General features: G+C 49.0%; 1 protein-coding gene across 1 annotated transcript in view; it reads right to left on the bottom strand.

Annotated features, from left to right (window-relative positions):
* GRB2 (growth factor receptor bound protein 2) overlaps nt 1-19,506 on the bottom strand; it is an 85,113-nt gene that overhangs the window by 3,243 nt on the left and 62,364 nt on the right. The window contains exons 3-4 of the mRNA XM_002722939.6: nt 7,812-7,909; nt 1,783-1,905 (exon numbers count right to left, since the gene is read on the bottom strand). Of these exons, the coding sequence (XP_002722985.1) occupies nt 1,783-1,905; nt 7,812-7,909 (221 nt within the window). The remainder of the gene's footprint in view (nt 1-1,782; nt 1,906-7,811; nt 7,910-19,506) is intronic.

Genomic DNA, 19,506 nt, shown 5'->3' with positions numbered 1-19,506 from the left:
CGAATCACTGACTCAAAACATCTTAAAAACCAGAGAAACACTGCTGAGGCTGTTGATTCTTGAGCCTCCTTGGTGACACATTTTCTGTTGTCACAGGCAGTCTCACACTTTATTTCTCAGACAATGAATAGAGAATTTGATAAAAGGGAGTGCTGCGGGTTTTGGTGTCTGTGGCAGGAGTGTCCCACACTGAGTGCCCGGAGGTGCTGGCCACCAGCCAATGACCAACTGCTTGTATTCCTAGTCGCACGTTTACTTTATACTCAGTCAGCATAAAACATAAGGGACCGAGACGCACACAGATGATGACCCCACCGCCCTCCCCTCCCCGGGCCACGCTCTGCAGCAGAATTTCACTTGCGATGTTCAATCAAGCCCTTCAAGGAGTCCTTACTGGACAGGCCTTTGGTTAAGAAGCCTGCACAAACATCAGTGTCTGAGCCCCAGCTCTGCTCCGACTCCAGCCTCCTGCTCACGCAGATCCTGGGAGGCAGCGGAGGCGGCTCACTCACAGGAGCCCCTGTCACCCACGTGAGACCTGGATGGAGTCTGGGATCCTGGCTTCAGCTTGGCCCAGCCCCAGCTGTTGCAGGCATTTGGGGAGTGAACCAGAAGGGGGGATCTCTTTTGGTCTCTGTCTTTCAAATAAAATGGAAAACAATCAAACAAACAAATACCCACAATCATGGGTCCTAATTCACATTTTAAAAAAGACACATCTCTATATTTAAATCTGCTGTTAAAAAAAAAATCTATACTTTAACCACACATTAATCTTAAACCAAAATACTAAGTTCTCTTTTAAAGTCTCGTGCTTTATATCATTTGTAAATTATTCTCTTACCCTCATGTTAAAAATAATTTTAAGGGCCAGCGCTGTGGCGAAGCGGGTGAAGTTGCCACCTGCAGTGCCACCATCTCATATGGGCGCCGGGTTGAGGCCCGGCTGCTCCACTTCTGATCCAGCTCTCTGCTGTGGCCTGGGAAAGCAGTACAACATGGCCCAACTCCTTGGGCCTCTGCCCCCATGTGGGAAGACCCAGAGGAAGCTCTTGGCTCCTGGCTTTGGATCAGTGCAGCTCTGGCCATTGCGGCCAATTGATGAGTGAACCAGCGATGGAAGACCCCTCTCTCTCTCCTTCTCTCTGTGTAACTCTTTCAAATAAATAAAATAAATCTTTAAAAATTATAAAAATAACTTTAATGTAATCTATAATAACACGGCAATCTGAGCTTTAACCTAATTTAACCTAATTACCCATATACATGTGTTTATGTGTATAAACACTAAAGTGATTTGTAAAATTTCCGAGGGAGGGTTTCCTATGATAATTTATTAATCAGAACAGGACTGAAAGCAAAAAAAACAAAAGCAAAGAAAAAAACCCACATGGAAATGAGAACTCAAAATCTTCTCCACTCCTGCTTGCTAGCTCCTTACCACAAATCTACCACCTGGGACGGCTCCCCCCAAATCCTCCCCAGCACCTTGTTAGTTACAGGGAGGTCCAGGACGGGACTGGTCATCTGAGCACTGAGTCCACTGGAGGAACCCCCGGCGGATGCCCACGGAGGGACGCTGCCTGCCTCAGTCCTGGAGACGGCTCCCCCGGGGCTCCATCCAGGGCAGCAAGCCCGGACCATCAGGGTTTCAAAATAAAATGAAAATGCTGTCCAGGCTGGTTGGACCCCCGGCAGTCTGCGTGGCCAGACACCGACGCTGGCTGCACGATTCCCGTCAGCGGCAGCCGGCTTCCCGGCAGCGGGGCAGGAAACACTCACTTGACGGAGAGGGAGAAATCGCCGGGCGCGCTCTCGCTCTCGCGGATGAGAAAGGCCCCGTCATGCCGCTGTTTGCTGAGCATTTCTTCTGCCTTGGCTCTGGGTATTTTGCCAAAAAACCACCTAGAGAAAGAAGGCAAGGGAGTCAACAGTTACTTCCCCTGAAAGGAACGGGGACACCCACCCCTGGAGATGGGGGTAACAGAGCACTCCTTGCCACAGGGGCTCCCCGACAGACCACCCTTCTCCTCACTCCAGCTCCCAAGAGACTCAGCAGGCACTCTGCAGGCCACTCTCTGTGGATACAGATGCTTAGACTGGCTTCCCAGGCCAGAGGATGTGAAACCAGGAGGAACCACACAGGGAGAGACAGTCCCTGACTGGTGGCAGCCATTTGATAGGGGGGACTAATAATGAAGGGAGGAAATCTGGGAGGCAGGGCTACTTCTGCTAAGAGCCCAAGGGGGGAAGGCACAGCCTCCACAGTGACCACAGTCGGCGACCTCTCGGGGCCCCCGTGACACCCAGGACACCACAATTCACCGTGTGTGCAGCAGCTACAAAATCACGATTTTCACTTGCAGTCAGCTACAGACTCCTCTGCTTCCCTGATAAACCACCCGGCCCGAGGAAACGTGGCTGAATTCACAGAAAAACTGGAGAGTGAGTGCCTTGTGGCTCACCAGGAGGAGAAGGCAAGAGCTTAGTCACAGCCACCCAGCTACTGCAGGTGAAAACCACTGCTAATTAGGACAAGACACTAAAAACAGTGTGCTCTCTGAAAATCCTCCTTAATGTTTCTGTCTTCCTTAAGCAGCACTCACTCAATACGTGAACTATATTAAAGGCACCAAACAGTCCACTAAAGTTACAAATGTAACTGCATCTCTATCTCACTCCTAAGCAACCTTATTACGAGATGTCTCTAAAATAGTGTACCAGACAAAAACCCACAGCGAAACACCTGAACTGCCCAGAAGTCACCTGGCCCCCTCGGAGACCTCGGACCATGCTCCTAAATGGAATTACTTGTGACACCAGGCTGCTGAGGAGCTGGGACGTTAAGTCCTCCGTGTCTACTAAGACTCAAGGGTAAGTCCTCCGTGCCTGGAAACCAGGCCACAAGGGCAGTCATACAGGAGGAGGACAGATGACCTCTAAGTGCGGAAGGACAGCTGCCAGTGACAAGAGCACCTCCCAGTTTCCAGTGTCAGCTTTCGAGCTTACACTGCCCCTGATGGGGTGCAGGTCAGCGGGAATCCACCCAATAGCCTCTCCCTCAACCCCACAGTCACAATCTCCTCCTGGGCCTCCAGATCTCCCCATAGGGGTGCTCCTTTCTCTTCCTTCCCCCAGGAATAAAGAAATGACTATAGAGTAAAACAGCCTAGCTGTATGTGAAGCAAAAACTAAAAGCAAGGAGCTGGCATCTGGCGTAGTGGTGAAGGCACATCCCCCACATCCCATATCACAGTGTCTGGATCTGAGTCCTGGCTCCACTCCCCTCCGGCTTCCTGCTGATGTACACCCTGGAGACAGCGGGTGATGGTTTAAGCAGTTGGGTCCCTGTCAGCCATGTGGGAATCTGGATTGAGTTGCTGGCTCCTGGCTCAGGCCCTAACCAGCTCCAGCCCACTGCAAATGGGAGCTTTCCCTGTAATTAAGAAACGAATAAAATAAAATAAAAAAGCAAGAATCTTCTTTCAAACTTCCTGGAGGCAGCTGCTGTTGGTAGTTACATGCATTTATTTTCAGTCCCTTCCTTGTGGGGCACGGATACAGTTGCAATGTTTTCTTGTCCTTGGCTTAAAACCAACTTAATTCTGTTTTCAATTTTAAAAAATCACAGTGAAGTGTTAAGTAAAAATACAGAACAGTACTCTAATTGGAATTTTTATAAAATACAACATGCCAGACTCAGATCAAGACAAAATTCGCACAAGGGATCATTTTATTAAACAAAAATTTATTTTCTATCTCCTGTTTCTACCCAACTACCTGTCTCCTCTCTCTCTCTTTTTGACGTCCCACCCAACAGAAGGGACATTACACTCTGTGATGTATGGCTAATCTGTTTTAGTTAAAAACATTAACAGCACCATTCTACATTTCCATAGCATTTTTTATTCCTTGTTAGTTGGATTCAATTCCTTTAATGGTTTTTTTTTTTTTAAAGATTTATTTATTTATTTATTTATTTTTTACAGGCAGAGTGGACAGTGAGAGAGAGAGAGAGAAAGGTCTTCCTTTTGCCGTTGGTTCACCCTCCAATGGCCGCCGCGGCTGGCACGCTGCGCCTGGCGCACCGCGCTGATCCGAAGCCGGGAGCCAGGTGCTTCTCCTGGTCTCCCATGGGGTGCAGGGCCCAAGCACTTGGGCCATCCTCCACTGCACTCCCTGGCCACAGCAGAGAGCTGGCCTGGAAGAGGGGCAACCGGGACAGAATCCGGCACCCCGACCGGGACTAGAACCCGGTGTGCCGGCACTGCAAGGCGGAGGATTAGCCTCGTGAGCCGCGGCGCCGGCTCCTTTAATGGTTTTATTTATGAGGAACTGCATGTGCCTACGGACAAAACGCTGGAGCAGCTGCTGCGGCGCAGTGGGGTAACCACCGCGGGCACCCACAGCTGAGGGTGGATTTGAGCCCAGCTACTACTTCCAAACCAGCTTCCTGCTAATGTGCCCAGGAAGGCACTGCAAGATGGCCCATGTACTCATGGGAGGGACCAGGATGGAATCCTGGCTTCTGCCTTCAGCCTGGGCCCCCAGCCCTGGCTGCTGTAGCCATCTGGGGGAGTGAATAGTAGATAGAAGATTTCTCCTTCTCTGTTGCTCTGCCTTTCAACTAACAGATAAATCTTATCACCAAAAAAGAGAGCGAGAGAGAGAGACACTGGCATGTGGTGACTGGGTTAGGCACTGCCTGCAATGCTGAGATCCTCTCTGATGAGCACTGACCGAGTCCCTGGTAGCTCCCTGCTACCGCGCCTGGGGAGAGAGCAGGTGATGGCTGAAGCACCCACGTGAGAAACCTGGATGGAGCTCCAGACTCTCTCTTTCTCCCTCTCTTTGTAACTCTGCCTTTCAAATAAATATATAATCTTTAAAGAGGAAAGACACATTTATACTACAACAGAGATAGCAAGGGGGAAAGCGGAAAACCTTATTTCCCAATTTAATTTTTTACTATCCTTTACTAATCCCATATGCTGTCATCTACATGCATTTGGTATGGAAAGCACATACGTGGCTCCACCCTCAGTATAGACAACACACTGCAACCCTAACACCAACACCCACTGTACAGTCTGTTGCACCTGTTAATTCAAATGCTGTATTTGGTGGGGCTGTACTGCTGTATTTTAAACTTTCCTCGTCCTCAGAAACCGAAAGAGGGAGCCTATTACCCTGCACTGTACCTCAGCTAGGACATCACCACGAACCCTACACCTACACTGCAAACATCTACAGCAGTCCTGCGTGTGGCTAATGCCTGTAGGTCACACCACCACAGGCACAGGCATGGTGGGCTTTAGCACAGGGCAGACTTGTGAGGTGGTCTTTCCTATCCTGTTCAAAGTGCCTGTAATGCCTGATACAATCTGAAAGGGAAAAAAAAAAAAAGGATTTAGAACCATAGGCAAAAGCTGATTTAATATAAAAAGTGCAGTATGATCCGCTGTATTCCCTTTCAGTCTGAAAATATGCACAGGAACTTAAGTTGATTTTTGTCATTGTTGGATCTAGTGCAGAACCAGCAAACCATGGCCCTCAGTTGAGCCATGGCCTGTTTTGTGCGGCCAGCAGCCTAAGGCTAACGGGCAGACTGCATGTGGCCCACAAAGCCTGAAGTATTCACTGCCTGACTTTCTTCAGGAAAAGCCTTCTGAGCCCTCGACCTAGGGCTGATCGGAGGACAGACTGAAGGTGCAAGGTGCAGGTGTCATTTGCCTACACAGGACGGGGGCTGCTGTGTGACCCAGCCGGCCTCTCACTCTCAGTAACCCCTGCCCAACACTTCTGTGCAGCCCAGCGTGCAGTCCAGAATGAGTCCAGGAGGCCCTCCATGTAAGGGACGCTATAACGCCCGCCCCAAAGCAACACTGCCCTTCACTGGCTTTCTGAGTGAAAAGCTGCAGTTACTGCACGGCACAGGAAACTCTTAAGAACCTGCAGCTTTGCGTTCACCACATCTTAGCAAAAAACTACCATTCACTCACACACACACACACACACACACACACACACACTCTATTCTACATTATATATATGTATACACACACACACACAGGTACCAGCTACAAGTTAACCAAATCTTACATTCCAAGGAACTCAAACAAGGGAGTTACCAACCCAAGGACAGGAGTCAGGGTGTTTTGTGCACATGTCTCTGAAGATTTATGCTTTTGGTTTTTATTACCAAAAATTTGAGCCTGAGGTTTGATTAGAAAATACTGAGTTATCATGTACAAAAGCAAGGCACAAGTTACAGAATATAGATGCAGAAAACAATTTCTTCAAGAATTCTTTTGGGGGGAAATTAAACTTGTATACTTAATGAACATACAAGATAGCATGAGTTAAAAAAAAAAAAAACTAGAAAAATAAACTGTACAAATTAGACTGGGTTCCCCCTTGTAACTCATTTGATGAAACAGGGATTGAGCCATGATGAGCCAGCTCCTTGAGAACGTCCCGGCTTCTGCACCTTGCCGCGAGCCCACCTCCCATCTCCAGGCGGGGGCTTCCGGCACACGCTCTCACAGGAGCCACACGTGGCTACACAGCATGGTCCCCCACCTCACAAAGCACCTGCCACAAGTCAGCACTCTCGGGAAGACGTCACTGATGGACGGGGCGTGAGCTCCGCACGCAGCTCCACGGGAGCTCTGGTTGTCTCCTTCCTTTCACAATAGGCAAACTGTCTTCTGAGAGCAGGTTTGGGGCTTGGCTTGCACGGAGGTGTCTTGCCTGCATTTGGCTGTGAGTGGGGTTTGGCTTGCACGGAGGTGTCTTGCCTGCATTTGGCTGTGAGTGGCCAATATCTCTGCAAGGGCCTGTGCGCAGGGTCAAACTCTTACACTGCTCTACGCCTCTGCATCACGGTCTTTTGTAATAAATTCTGGATACTAGCACTAAAATAAAAACACTAGAAACGCTCCTGATGTGCAGGATAAAGGCGGACTCAACGACGCTGAGGTCCGCTCTAACACTGACGCGCTGCATGTGTACTGTGTACCAGGGCGTTTTGGGGGATTTAAAGCAGCACATGCAGCATTAAGAGCTCTGCTCCCGGGCCTGGGGGAGAACAGAGCAAACACTGGGGTGGTGCTGGCAGGGCAGAGACCACGGAGCTACCACTCAGCGGGTGCGCAGAGAGCTCTGGCTGCCCTGCTCCCTCCTGGGGTAGCAGCAGGGCCAGGGCAAGAGGAGTTGGCATGGTGGGAGGGCTGTAGTCTGCAGGGGTCCCCAGGGCCCCGTGAGTCCCGCATCAATATAAATCAGAGAACAGGATTTAAGATTAAAATTTAATTTAAAATGTTCACTGCTCTCTGCAGCTTGGAAGAGAACGTATTTCATGCTCTGGGAAGTGGGGGCAATAAGAGGAAGAGCAACTGGCCGCTGAGAACTGTCACATGCCGAGTGCCGTGCTCTGGGACACACACCCAGAGCTCATTAAGACGCCGTCCCACAGGGTCGTCAACACCACGTGGGGTAGGCAGCCTTTCTGAAGCTCAGAAAATCCAGAATTATGAAACACATCTAGCTCCAAAGAATTACCAGAAGATTTATGGACTTGCAAAACTTTTACTTTTGAAGATCACTAACCGATCTAAAACATGCTATTACTGATAATTACACTAGCATTACACACACACACACACACACACACGTACAGTCAATATGCTTTAATTCCCGAGGCAGACAGAATAAAAGTATGATCTCCATCCTAGTGGTCTCAATTTTCAAATCAGTGTTTGAAACAAGCAAGCGGGTACAACGTCAGAAACCCATGGAGCCCAACTTACGGATGCGGTTTCATTTCTATGTAGTTCTTGGGAATGAAGCCGTCTTTCCCATTGAGCTCTGCCTTGTACCAGTTCTGATCACATTCTTCATTCAAAACCTGAAGAGAAATAAGGCAAGAAAAAAATCCATCACTTCCTTCCCTTTTTGAAAAGGGCAGCCACAAGACGACTTCAGGTCTGCTTGTGGAAGGTCTTGTTTAGAGTATTATCAGCCACACGGATGTGAGGCTCATTTAACTCCAGCCAACAGGCATTATGTTAAATTCTGTTAAAATTAAAAAGAAATGTCTCTGAAAATGAAGTTCAAACACATATACTTAAAACTCTAGTAGGAAAGCAGACAGAGTGACAGGGAAAATACTGATTAGGGCTTTCTGATTTTAGAAAACATGGGAGAAGAGGCACAGGGCCTGGTGGAGGTGAGAGGAAGACGGCCTGGGAGAGAGCAGCAAGACAGACACACACTTGGCCCTCTCTGGAGGTCTCGGTCAACCTCTAGAAACTACAGGGATCCAACCCTGGGAGTCCTTGGTAGCCCCCACAGGTTGTTACGAGTACAAGTCATCCACCAAATGGTTCCACGGTGAGGTGACCTGTGAGCACAGCCACAAACCTTTATAAGGGAAAACTGTTCCAGTGAAAAAGCCCAGAGTCCTACTCATCCAATCGCCTCACACACCTCTGCCTGTGTGCAGCAGCCAGCACACTTCTGCAGGAAGACGTGGGGACCCCATAACTGAGCAACGGCACTCTGTAAATATCCTGTAAATGTGGAGCCCAGAAGAATGAAATGGTGACCCGAGGTCAAGAGCTGGTGACCTCACACAGCTGAGACTCACGCGTGGATTTCCAAGTTCCAACTTGGCGTCCTCTCGCACACTGCCTCCTGTGACTCACATGGACAGCCTGTCCGCGACACAGAAGGCAGCACAGCACCGGTAAGCAGCACAACAAGACCAGGTGTGGCACAGATGCCACCTGTGGATTCTAGACTTCTAACAGAAGGCAGAGGTGAGCACAACTCCAAAATGGTGAGCAAAGGAACACTGACGAGCACAGCAGTGGCTCACTATCCTAGACAACAGGCAGGTTGGAAAATCTTCTTTTTTTTTTTCCTTAAGATTTGTTTGGGAGCCGGCACCGTGGAGTAGCAGGCGAAGCCTCTGCTTGTGGTGACAACCTCCTTCATGGGCACTGGGTTGTGTCTTGGCTGCTCCTCTTCTGACCCAGGTCTCTGCTCATGGCCTAGGAAAGCAGTGGAAGATTTGGGCCCCTGCATCCACGTGGGAGACCCGGCCCAGCTCCCATAGTTGTGGCTATTTAGGGAGTGAACCAGTGGATGGAAGTGTCTCTCTCTGTGTCTGTCTGTCTGTCTGTCTCTCTCTCTTTACCTCTCTCAGTAACTCTAATAAATAAAATAAATCTTAAAAAAAAAAAAGAATTATAGTTTTCTGCAGAACAAAATACTTGGTATGTTCTACTCCAGGAGGCAGGGAAATACAGAATTCAAGCTTTTTAAAGACGTGACATTCAAATACATTAAATGGTTATTTGCGAAACACCCAGAGAATCAGTTTACCACACAGCCAAGGTGCTGCTGGGCCTGTGTCTAAACCTCTTCACTCTAGACTTTAAGGAAAGATTGGTTTGCTGGACACAAAACACCCAAGGAAGAGTGTATCCGCGAATGCTGGACAGCGAGGGAGGCAGGTGGACCAGGTTTTTCCAGCTGACAGTGTGGTCCCCTCCCTCCAACCGACCGCTGCCCTAGCCCTTCCTTTCCAAGGAAGCTCTGAAACTGTGGGTGGGGGTATAATTTAAAAAATGTTGAGAGATCAAATTTTATTCAAATGTTTAAATGTACAAGACAGTAAAGGCCGCAAATGGGCGCATGTGAGCCTGAAGTGGGACAAAGCAGACACCAGAGCACAGGGAGACAGGTTCGCATCCACAAAGAGCACGTGTGAGTTGCTGCAGCTTTAGAGGAAAGCTCCCGCTCATCACAAACGATCTTTAAGGCCTGGTCCGAGTTCTGAGAATGAGGAAGCTGCTCCTATCACCACTTCCCCAGCACGAGCATGCTGGCTGCTGCTTGCTCATTACCGTCACAGACACGCTGACGAGCTCACCAACCAGTGTCATTCGCCTCTCAAAATTCCAAGGAAAGTGTCTAGCTCTTACCCCACAGCTGGGTTTCTATTCCAACCCATATTCCCCTGAGTTATGACCCTGTAGCCACACACACACACTGTGGTTTAACGGAAGCAGACTGATCAAGAGGAGAGATTACAAAAGGAGGAAGAGACTAGTTTCAGTGAAGGTTTTAATCTATTTGCTTATTTTTTGGTGCAAGTGGACTCTGAAAATGTGAGTGTCCAAATCAGGAGGCAATTCAGGAGCGGGGAAATGGCCTGAGCTGTGATCAGAGTAAGAACCGCTCCAGCTGCACGAGCGGACACAACAAGGTGGTGCTGCTGTGGGTGTGCTCCATGTTCCGTTTGTGAAAGTTGACTTATTTGCTGACTCTTCTGTGTGCATGTTAAACTTCAGTCAAAAGTTAGAACTGAGACAGGCACTGGCTGCTACAATCAGGTCACTGCTCGGGCGCCTGATCGCGTGTCAGAGTGCCTGGCTGAATCCCAGCTCCTCTGCTCTGACCCAGCTTCCTGCCAATGTGCGCCCTGGGAGGCAGCAATGACAGCGCGAGGACCTGGGTCCCTGGCCCCCATGTAGGGGACCTGGAATGAGTTTTAGGCTCCTTGTTTCAATAAATAAAAATGTATATTTTTTTAAGGGGGGGGTAGGGAAGAGGGAGGAAAGGAGGGAGAGAGGGAGAAAGAGTTTTATCTGCTGATTCACCCCCCAACGACTTTAACAGCCAGGGCTGGGTCAAGCTGAAGCCAGCACCCAGGATCCATCTGGTCTCATGTGAGTAGCAGGGAGAGATCTAAGTACTTGGACCACCACCTGCTGCCTGCCAGGAAGTGCCTCAGCAGGAAGCTGGAGCGGGAACACAGCCAGGACTGAGCCCAGCACACTGATCTGGGAGGCAGGGTGTCCCAGCAGCATCTCAAGCCCCACCACAAATGCTTGTCCCTATGTGACTTGGATACCACTTCTCACCTCCAATCTGAGACCGTTCAAAGCAATGCAAGTTTCCCACGTACGCCAACACCAGTTTGAAGCTGTATGAACAGTTAAGGGGGCAATGAGCAATAAAAGGGCACTGGACTCATTCAAGAAGCTGCGCACATGGGCTGAACCTCAGTTTCACCAGCAGTGAACCACGCATGGTCTCTCCTCACAGGTACAGTGATGCTACACGTCCCCCAGGCTTACTAGGGAATCAGATGAACAAAGGTGACAGGCAGGGCAGCAGAGTGAGCACCTCAACCTGCCTGTCTCCACAGTGGGCTTCACACATCAGCAGTACCAGAGCTAACAGACGGTGCCCAGTCTGGGGGCTGGGCTTTCCTTTCCCTAAATTAGGGATGCAATGTTGTCCACAGGCGTCCACAGAACACACATCAACAGAGGAGGGACTCTTGTTTCATTCTGAAAAGAAATATACGTGTACAAGACTTCTGTGTTTACCTCAGAAAAGACTTTGAGGGGCCAGCATTGTGGTGCAGCATGGCTTAAGCTGCCATGTGTGATGCCAGCATCCCTTACAGGAGCCCCGGGTCCAGTGGTGGCCAATCTGCTTCCAATCCAACTTCCTGCTAACGTCCCTGGGGAGGCACCAAAGAAGGCCCCCAATGTGGGAGACACAGAGTTCTGGGCTCCTGGCTTTGACTTGGCCCTGATCTGGCGTTGAAACAGCAGATGGAAACTCTTTTTCCTTCTCTTTCTCATTCTCTGTCATTACTTTAAATTAAAAAATAAATAAATAAATATTTTTAAAAAAGACTTTAAGTGCAGAGCTCAAGGATGGCAACTGCTAATTCTGGTCTATGACACAGCAGAACTGCACCTAATTTTCTTGCCTAAATATACTCATTCACTTGTAAATGAACAACAACAACAACAAGGAATAGTTTTTTTTTTTTTTTTTTTTTTTAAAGAAGAACTATGGGGGCCTGGTGCTGTGGTGCAGTGGGTTAAGGAGCTGCCTGCAATGCCAGCATCCCACAAGACTGCTGGTTGAAGTCCCAGCTGCTCCACTTCCGATCCAGCTCCCTGCTAACGCACTTGGGAAAGTAGGGGAGGATGGTCCATGCGCTTGGGCCTCTGTACCCATGTGGGCGACAGAAGATGAAGTTCCACGCTCCCAGCTTTGGCCTGGCCCAGCCCTAGCTGTTGCAGCCACGTGGGGAGCGAACAAGTGGAGGGAAGCTCTCTCTCTCCAACTCTGCCTTTCAAAATGAATAAATACGTCTTGAAGAAATATGCTGTACAGTTGTGGTTCTATCAAACCTTTTTTTTTTTTTTTTTTACAGGCAGAGTGGACAGTGAGATAGAGAGATAGAGAGAAAGGTTTTCCTTTGCCGTTGGTTCACCCTCCAATGGCCGCCGCGGCCGGCACGCTGCGGCTGGCGCACCGCGCTGATCCGATGGCAGGAGCCAGTTGCTTCTCCTGGTCTCCCATGGGGTGCAGGGCCCAAGCACTTGGGCCATCCTCCACTGCACTCCCTGGCCATAGCAGAGAGCTGGTCTGGAAGAGGGGTAACCGGGACAGAATCCGGCACCCCGACCGGGACTAGGTCCCGGCGCCGCAAGGCGGAGGATTAGCCTAGTGAGCCGCGGCGCCGGCCGGTTCTATCAAACCTTTCAACAGGGGCGGGCATTTGTCATGGCAGCTAAGGCACAACCTTGAGATGCTGCGTCCGTTCTGGAGTGTTCGGGTTCAAGTCCTGGCTTGCTTCCTGATAACATACGCCCTGGGAGGTGACAGCAGCAGCTCAGCAAGTTGGGTCTGTGGCACCTTTGTGGGAAACCCAGATTGAATGCTGGCTCTTGACTTTGGCCTGACTCAACTGTTGCAAGCATTTGGGAACCAACCAGCAGATGTGAGATCTTTTTCTACCTTCCAAATTAAAAACAAAACCAAACCTCACAGCTTGAAGACGGTTCATCATTTCTTCAAGGAAAAGCATCCCAAGCTGTATCAGTCAGTGAACACTTGTGTAAGAGCACTTGTACATGACAGGAACAATCACATTTTGAAGCTCTAAACACATAAAAAATAGAAACGGCATTTATAGCTGACCCCTGAATTAGGTAAATTTCATATAAACCTGCTAGTTTACTCTAGTTCTTCTAAGATCCAGGAAACACTACTTCAGCTTCCTTCCCCTCCCCGAGTATCAACTGATCAACCCCAAAGAAGTAATACTGAAATACTGCCATGACTTGACAAATTTTATGAATATTTTAAAAAGATTTATTTAGTGAAAGGCAGAGAGAGAAAGAGAGAGATCAATTTTCCATCTACTGGTTCACTCCCCAAAAGGCTGGGGAGCAGCAGGGATGAGACCAGGCTGAAGCCAGGAGCCAGGAACTCTGTCTCCGTCCATCCGCCACTTCCCAGGCATGCTAGCAAGGAGCTGGACAGGAGGACCCAGGACTCAAACTGGTGCTCCAACATGGGACACTGGGGTCTCAAGCTGTGGCTTAACCTGCCATAATGCATGCTCACAATTTTAAGAATTTCATTTTACTTTTTAAAGATTTATTTTATTTATTTGAAAGAGAGAGAGAGGGAGGAAGAGACAGAAGTATCTTCTCTGTGCTGGTTCACTCCCCAAATGGCAGCAACGACCCCTGGATCAGAAGTTGAATAGCTGGGACACAAACCAGTGCACTAATGGGATCAGAGTTGAAGATGGCGGCTCAACCTGCCGTGCCACAATGCTGGAACCAATTTTAAGAATTTCAGGGGCCGGCACTGTGGCATAGTGGGTAAAGCCGCTACCTGCAGTGCCAGCATCCCATATGGGCACTGGTTTGAGTCCTGGCTGCTCCACTTCTGATCTAGCTCTCTGCTATGGCTTGGAAAAACAGGAGAAGATGGCCCAAGTCTTTGGGTCCTTGCACCCACTTGAGAGACCCAGAAGAAGCTCCTGGCTTCAGATCGGCACAGCTCCAGCCATTGTAGCCATTTGGAGAGTGAACCATCGGATGGAAGACCTCTCTCTCTGCCTCTCTGTAACTGTGTCTTTCACATAAATAAATCTAAAAAAAAAAAAAAAGAATTTCAGTAACACTTCCTGCATAAGTTCAAGCTCCTAGGAAATAAAGATGACAGATGCACAATTTTTAAGACTTTTTCCTCTTAAGAACAAATTCTACAGGGCCTTGGCTAAGGTAACAGTCCTGTAAGAGCCAACTAAAATCAGTTCTCTTCAGCTGCCTGTTAAGTATTTTATTAAAAACCAGCAGAATGGGTCTAGCAGGGTGGCACAGCCAATTAAACTGCCACCTGTGATGCTGGCATCCCATATGGGCACTGATTCAAGTTCACGCTGCTCCAGTTCTGATCCAGCTTCCTGCTAATGCACCTGGAAATCAAAATCAGAGCAAGATGGTCCACGTGCTTGGGTCCCTGACGCCAATGCAGCAGACCCAGATGGACTTACAGGCTCCTGGCTTTGGCCTGACCCAGCCCTGGCTGTTGTGGCCATTTGGGGAGTGAAACAGTAAAAGGAAGCGCTCTCTAACTCACCTTTCAAATAAATAAATAAATCTTAAACAAAACAAAACAAAACAAAAAACATGGCCTGGGAAAGCAGTACAAGATGGCCCTAGTCCTTGGGCCCCTGCACCCACCTGGGAGACCCGGAGGAAGCTCGTGGCTCCTGGCTTTGGATTGGCACAGCTCTGGCTGTTGTGGCCAATTGGGGAGTGAACCAGTGGATGGAAGACCCTCCGCCACTCTCTAACTCTGACTTTCAAATAAATCAATAAATCTTTTTAAAACAACAACAGCAAAAAAACCACTACTAGGATGCTCCACAGCTTCCCTCGGTGGGGGTACTGACTCAGCCGTAAGCTACACTGATTCATTACTAACACTGTAAATAGTGTACAATTACCGTCTCCATCTGTTACAGCCTTTGTTCATCAGGAAAAAAACATCTTGGCTATACTGTGTGCCAAATCATGCAAACGGCCCCCAAGATGGATGAGCCACCATGAACTCCCATGATGAGCTAACCAACCCAGACAGTTCAGTGGTTAAGGTTCCTGCTCCCACCGACATGCTCAACTGCGTTCCGAGCACAGGCGGCGGCAGCCAGGCTCCATTCTGCAAGGCTGCAATCCTGATCGCACAGGGTCAGGTTCCAGGAGAACAGGACAGCAACTTCACCCAGTCAAGCCAGGTGAGATGCACCTGCCCCTGAAGATCAGCAAGCTAGACAAAGCACATTTATCACGTCTTAAAACTCTCTGGATTTTGGCATATTTATAAAGCTGTATATGTAAATATAAAACCGTGCTGTTTTATTAAGTGGTTAAAATAAAATCTACTCATTAAAAATCATACTTTTAAAAAAATTACGGGGTCCAGAATTGTGGTGCTGTGGGTTACGCTGCCTCCTGCGACAGCAGCACCCCTAGGAGCTCCAGCCCAGGCCCCGGCTGCTCTGCTTCTAACAGCTCTCCACGACGGGAAGACGGACCAAGGCAGCAGAAGATGGACTGAGAGCCTGGGTCCCTGCTACCCACACGGGAGATCCGGATTGGTGATCCAGACTCCTGACTTTGGCCTGGCCCAGCCCTGGCCATTGTGGTCATTTAGGGAGTGACAGAAGATCTGTCTCTTGCTCTCTGTAATTCTGCCTTTCATATAAACATAATGAATCTTTTTTTTTTTTTTTTTAAAAAGCATGTATGTAATGATACCAAATCACAAGGATATTTTGCCTTATGTCATCATCTCTTTCAGGAAAAGTAAAATATCTTTGCCAGGAAATGCTATCTAAATTGCCTCTGAAATAGATATTTTCAGCAACCCCATTTTTTGAGGAAATTTAAGAGTCCTGAATCCTTGATTTTTTAAATAACATTTTCTTAAAAAAAAAAAAAAAAAAAAAAAGGAGTCAAGTTAGAAACTAGGCATCAGCAAGGGCATCTGTTGGTTAAAACCACCTTCTTGACCATTACTGAGGTTTGGACTGTGCACCTTTCAAACACAGTTAAGACACCAAGATAGGAAAGGGAAGGCTGGTTGCCTGGTATGGTCGTTTACGCTGTGTGTGTGTTTAAGGTTTGTTTGTTTGTTTGAAAGAAGAGTTGGCCGTTGCCGTGGCTCACTAGGCTAATCCTCCGCCTGTGGCGCCGGCACACAGGATTCTGTCCCGGTTGCCCCTCTTCCAGTCCAGCTCTCTGCTGTGGCCCGGGAAGGCAGTGGAGGATGGCCCAAGTGCTTGGGCCCTGCACCCACATGGGAGACCAGGAGAAGCACCTGGCTCCTGCCATCAGATCAGCACGGTGCACCGGCCGCAGCGGCCATTGGGAGGTGAACCAATGGAAAAAGGAAGACCTCTCTGTCTCTCTCTCTCTCTCTCACTGTCCACTCTGCCTGTCAAAAAAAGAAAAGAAAAAAGAGAAGAAAAGGAAGAAAAGGAAGGAAGGAAGGAAGGAAGGAAGGGTGACGGAGAGAGACAGAAGACAGAAAGGGAAGAAGACAGGTAATCCATCTGCTGGTTCACTCCCCCAGAGGACATTGGAAGGAACTCCATCTGGGCCTTCCACATGGGCGGCAGGGACCCGAGTACTTGGTGACGTTCTGCGGCCTTTCCAGGCATGTGAGCAGGCAGCAGGGCTGGAGCCGGCGCTCAGGCACGGGATGCCGGCATCACAGCGGCAGCTTCACCTGCTGTGCTGTGGCGCCTGCGCTGAAATGTTGACTGTACCCTTCAAACATGTACAAGCGCTACATGTTCCTCCAAAACTTAGAAATAAATGTTAAAACACTAAGAGAGGAAGGGAAGGGATGGAGGAAGAAAGGGGGAAAAGAAAGGCCCCTTGCCCAGCTCCCAGTTTTCCCTCGTAAGAACCATTCACCACCTTTCCACTATCCTGCGTGTGCACGGCCCTCCTTCCTGGCTCCTTTCTGAGCAGCCACTCAGTGGGGATCATTCTGAGGGGAAACATTAGGGTTCAGGAGACCCCAAGGCCTGCCAAACGTCCAGGGATCCCAGTTTAAGGCTGAACTGGTCTGACCTTACTCTGCTGGGTGCCCTAAACTGGTTCCAACACCACTGTTTTGTTACGCTTTCATACATCCAATCATGCTTAGTTAGGCATTTCAGTTTTCATAATTTGGCTATCACAACTCATCTGCCCTTGTCCTCACTGAATTCTGCACGTGACTGGCCCAGCCACTCAGCACTGACCTGACCTCCACACACAGCGCGCCTCTCCTGTTCCTGCCACGGCCTGCCCTCATCTTCATCTGTTCAGAACTTCCGTGATTCTCGCCAGAGCTTACAACCACCTTGCCGCACTGTTCTCTGCTTCACTTCTGAGTATTTCAAGGAGAGTTATGGTCGTTAGTAGTATAATCCCTTAGCACATCTTGCCTACTCTTTGCACTGTGCGCTGGCTCCATACCTAATCCTCGGCTGTGTTCCCTTACAGCTTTTTTCTGAAAGATTTATTTGAAAGGCAGAGTCAGAGGGAGAGGGAAGGAGGGACAGAGAGATCTTCCATCCGCTGGTCCACTCCCCAGAGGGCTGCAATGGCCAGGGCTGGGCCAGGCTGAAGTCAGGAGTCAGGAGCTTTTATCAGGTCTTATGTGGACAGGGACTCAAGGACCTAGGCCATTCTCCACTGCTCTCCCAGGTGGATTAGCAGGGAGCTGGACTGGAAGTGGAACAGCTGGGACTTGAACGGGTGCTCATATGGGATGTTGGCGTTGCATGCAGCGTCTTAACCTGCTGTGCCCCTCATGTCCCCTAAGCTCTTGGAGCAGCATCTAAGCACACCCTGAGGAACCAACTCTTACTTATTTATTTAAAGTGTGGTTTTCTACTCCAGCTCATCTCTCTCTCTCTTCTTTTTTAAAGATTTATTTATTTGAAAGGCAGAGTTACAGAGAAGCAGAGGCAGAGAGAGAGAGAGAGAGAGAGAGAGAGAGAGAGAGAGAGAGAGAGAGAGAGAGAGAGGTCTTCCAACCAGTGGTTCACTCCCCAGATGGCCGCAAAAGTCGGAGCTGTGTCGATCTGAATCCAGGGGTCTGTTCTTGGTCTCCCACGCGGGTGCAGGGGCCCAAGGACTTGGGCCATCTTCTACTGCCTTCCCAGGCCATAGCAGAGAGCTGGATTGGAAGTGGAGCAGCCCATATGGGATGCCAGCACTACAGGAGACAGGTTTACTGGCCACAGCACTGGCCCCTGGAATTGACTTTATTTAGAGTGATGTACACACAGCATCACAGAGCAAGCTAGACCAGGGATAGTCAGTCAAAAGATACCCATATGTTACAAATTCCCTAGTGAGAGAGAACCTCTGAAGTAGATTCTAGAAAAAAGATTGATTACTATGAGTTTGCTCTTTCAAGGAAGGAGAGGCAAAATAAAGGAAGTCACAGTTCAGGCACTGCTGCCAAATGACCTCCACGGGGGCGCTTCATAGAGGGCTGTCTCCAAACCTCTCCCACAGGCTAGCTGTACCCACTCTCTCTCCCCCCAGATAAAGAAGTGTAAGGGCAACTGGCTGGGGAGGGAGGCAGGTGACACCCTGGCTGAACCAGGAGGGAAGGGTGGCTCCGTCTACACATATGCTACAGTGCCAGCACAGGGACAGCTCCTGCAGTGTGAGCACGCCTGGTTCCGTCTGTATGTGTGCCCTGTGACTGACTGACACAGCATTGACTTTACAACTGCAATTCTCAAAGCAACATTTTTATGAAAGATAGCTGGGAAGACCTTGCATGTTTTAATTCTTCCACTGAATGCAGCTAGGTTGATGATAAAAGTGATCACATTACGTTAACAGACAAGGATCACTCTCATGCATTTTTTAAAATGTAAAACTTTATGATGTTTACAATACATATTGGAAAATAACAATGAACATCAATAACCAAATATTTCTCTTTCCCTGAAAACTACCTTAGTTCTCAAAAAATAAATTGGATAAAGGCCGGCGCCGCGGCTCACTAGGCTAATCCTCCGCCTGCGGTGCCGGCACACTGGGTTCTAGTCCCGGTCGGGGCGCCGGATTCTGTCCCGGTTGCCCCTCTTCCAGGCCAGCTCTCTGCTGTGGCCAGGGAGTGCAGTGGAGGATGGCCCAGGTGCTTGGGCCCTGCACCCCATGGGAGACCTGGAGAATCACCTGGCTCCTGCCTTCAGATCAGCGCGGTGTGCCGGCCGCAGTGCACTGGCTGCAGCAGCCATTGGAGGGTGAACCAACGGCAAAGGAAGACCTTTTTCTCTGTCTCTCTCTCTCACTGTCCACTCTGCCTGTCAAAAATAAATAAATAAATAAATAAATAAATAAATTGGATAGTCTCTTCAAGCTCTCCAGGTTCAGCTATCATTCAGAAAAGCTGCTTGTGGTATTTTAACAAAACAGGAAGACAGTTCACACTTATGTGCTATTAACTCCACCCAGATAAATCTGGAGGCAGTGAAACCAGAACACAGGCAATACCTCTGAATACCAAAAGGCACGAAGAGTTTCCATTCAAAATAATGTCTTCTGTGCTTTGTGACTTGTGGAAGCCCTGCTCTGGTAGAATTGCAAT

This window comes from Oryctolagus cuniculus, chromosome 17 (genome assembly GCF_051225735.1).
Source record: "Oryctolagus cuniculus isolate XC-2025 breed Fujian yellow rabbit chromosome 17, ASM5122573v1, whole genome shotgun sequence".
In the NCBI taxonomy this organism is placed as follows: domain Eukaryota; kingdom Metazoa; phylum Chordata; class Mammalia; order Lagomorpha; family Leporidae; genus Oryctolagus; species Oryctolagus cuniculus.
The sequence above is the reverse complement of the archived record's forward strand: the minus strand, read 5'-3'. Positions and strand labels throughout refer to the sequence as shown.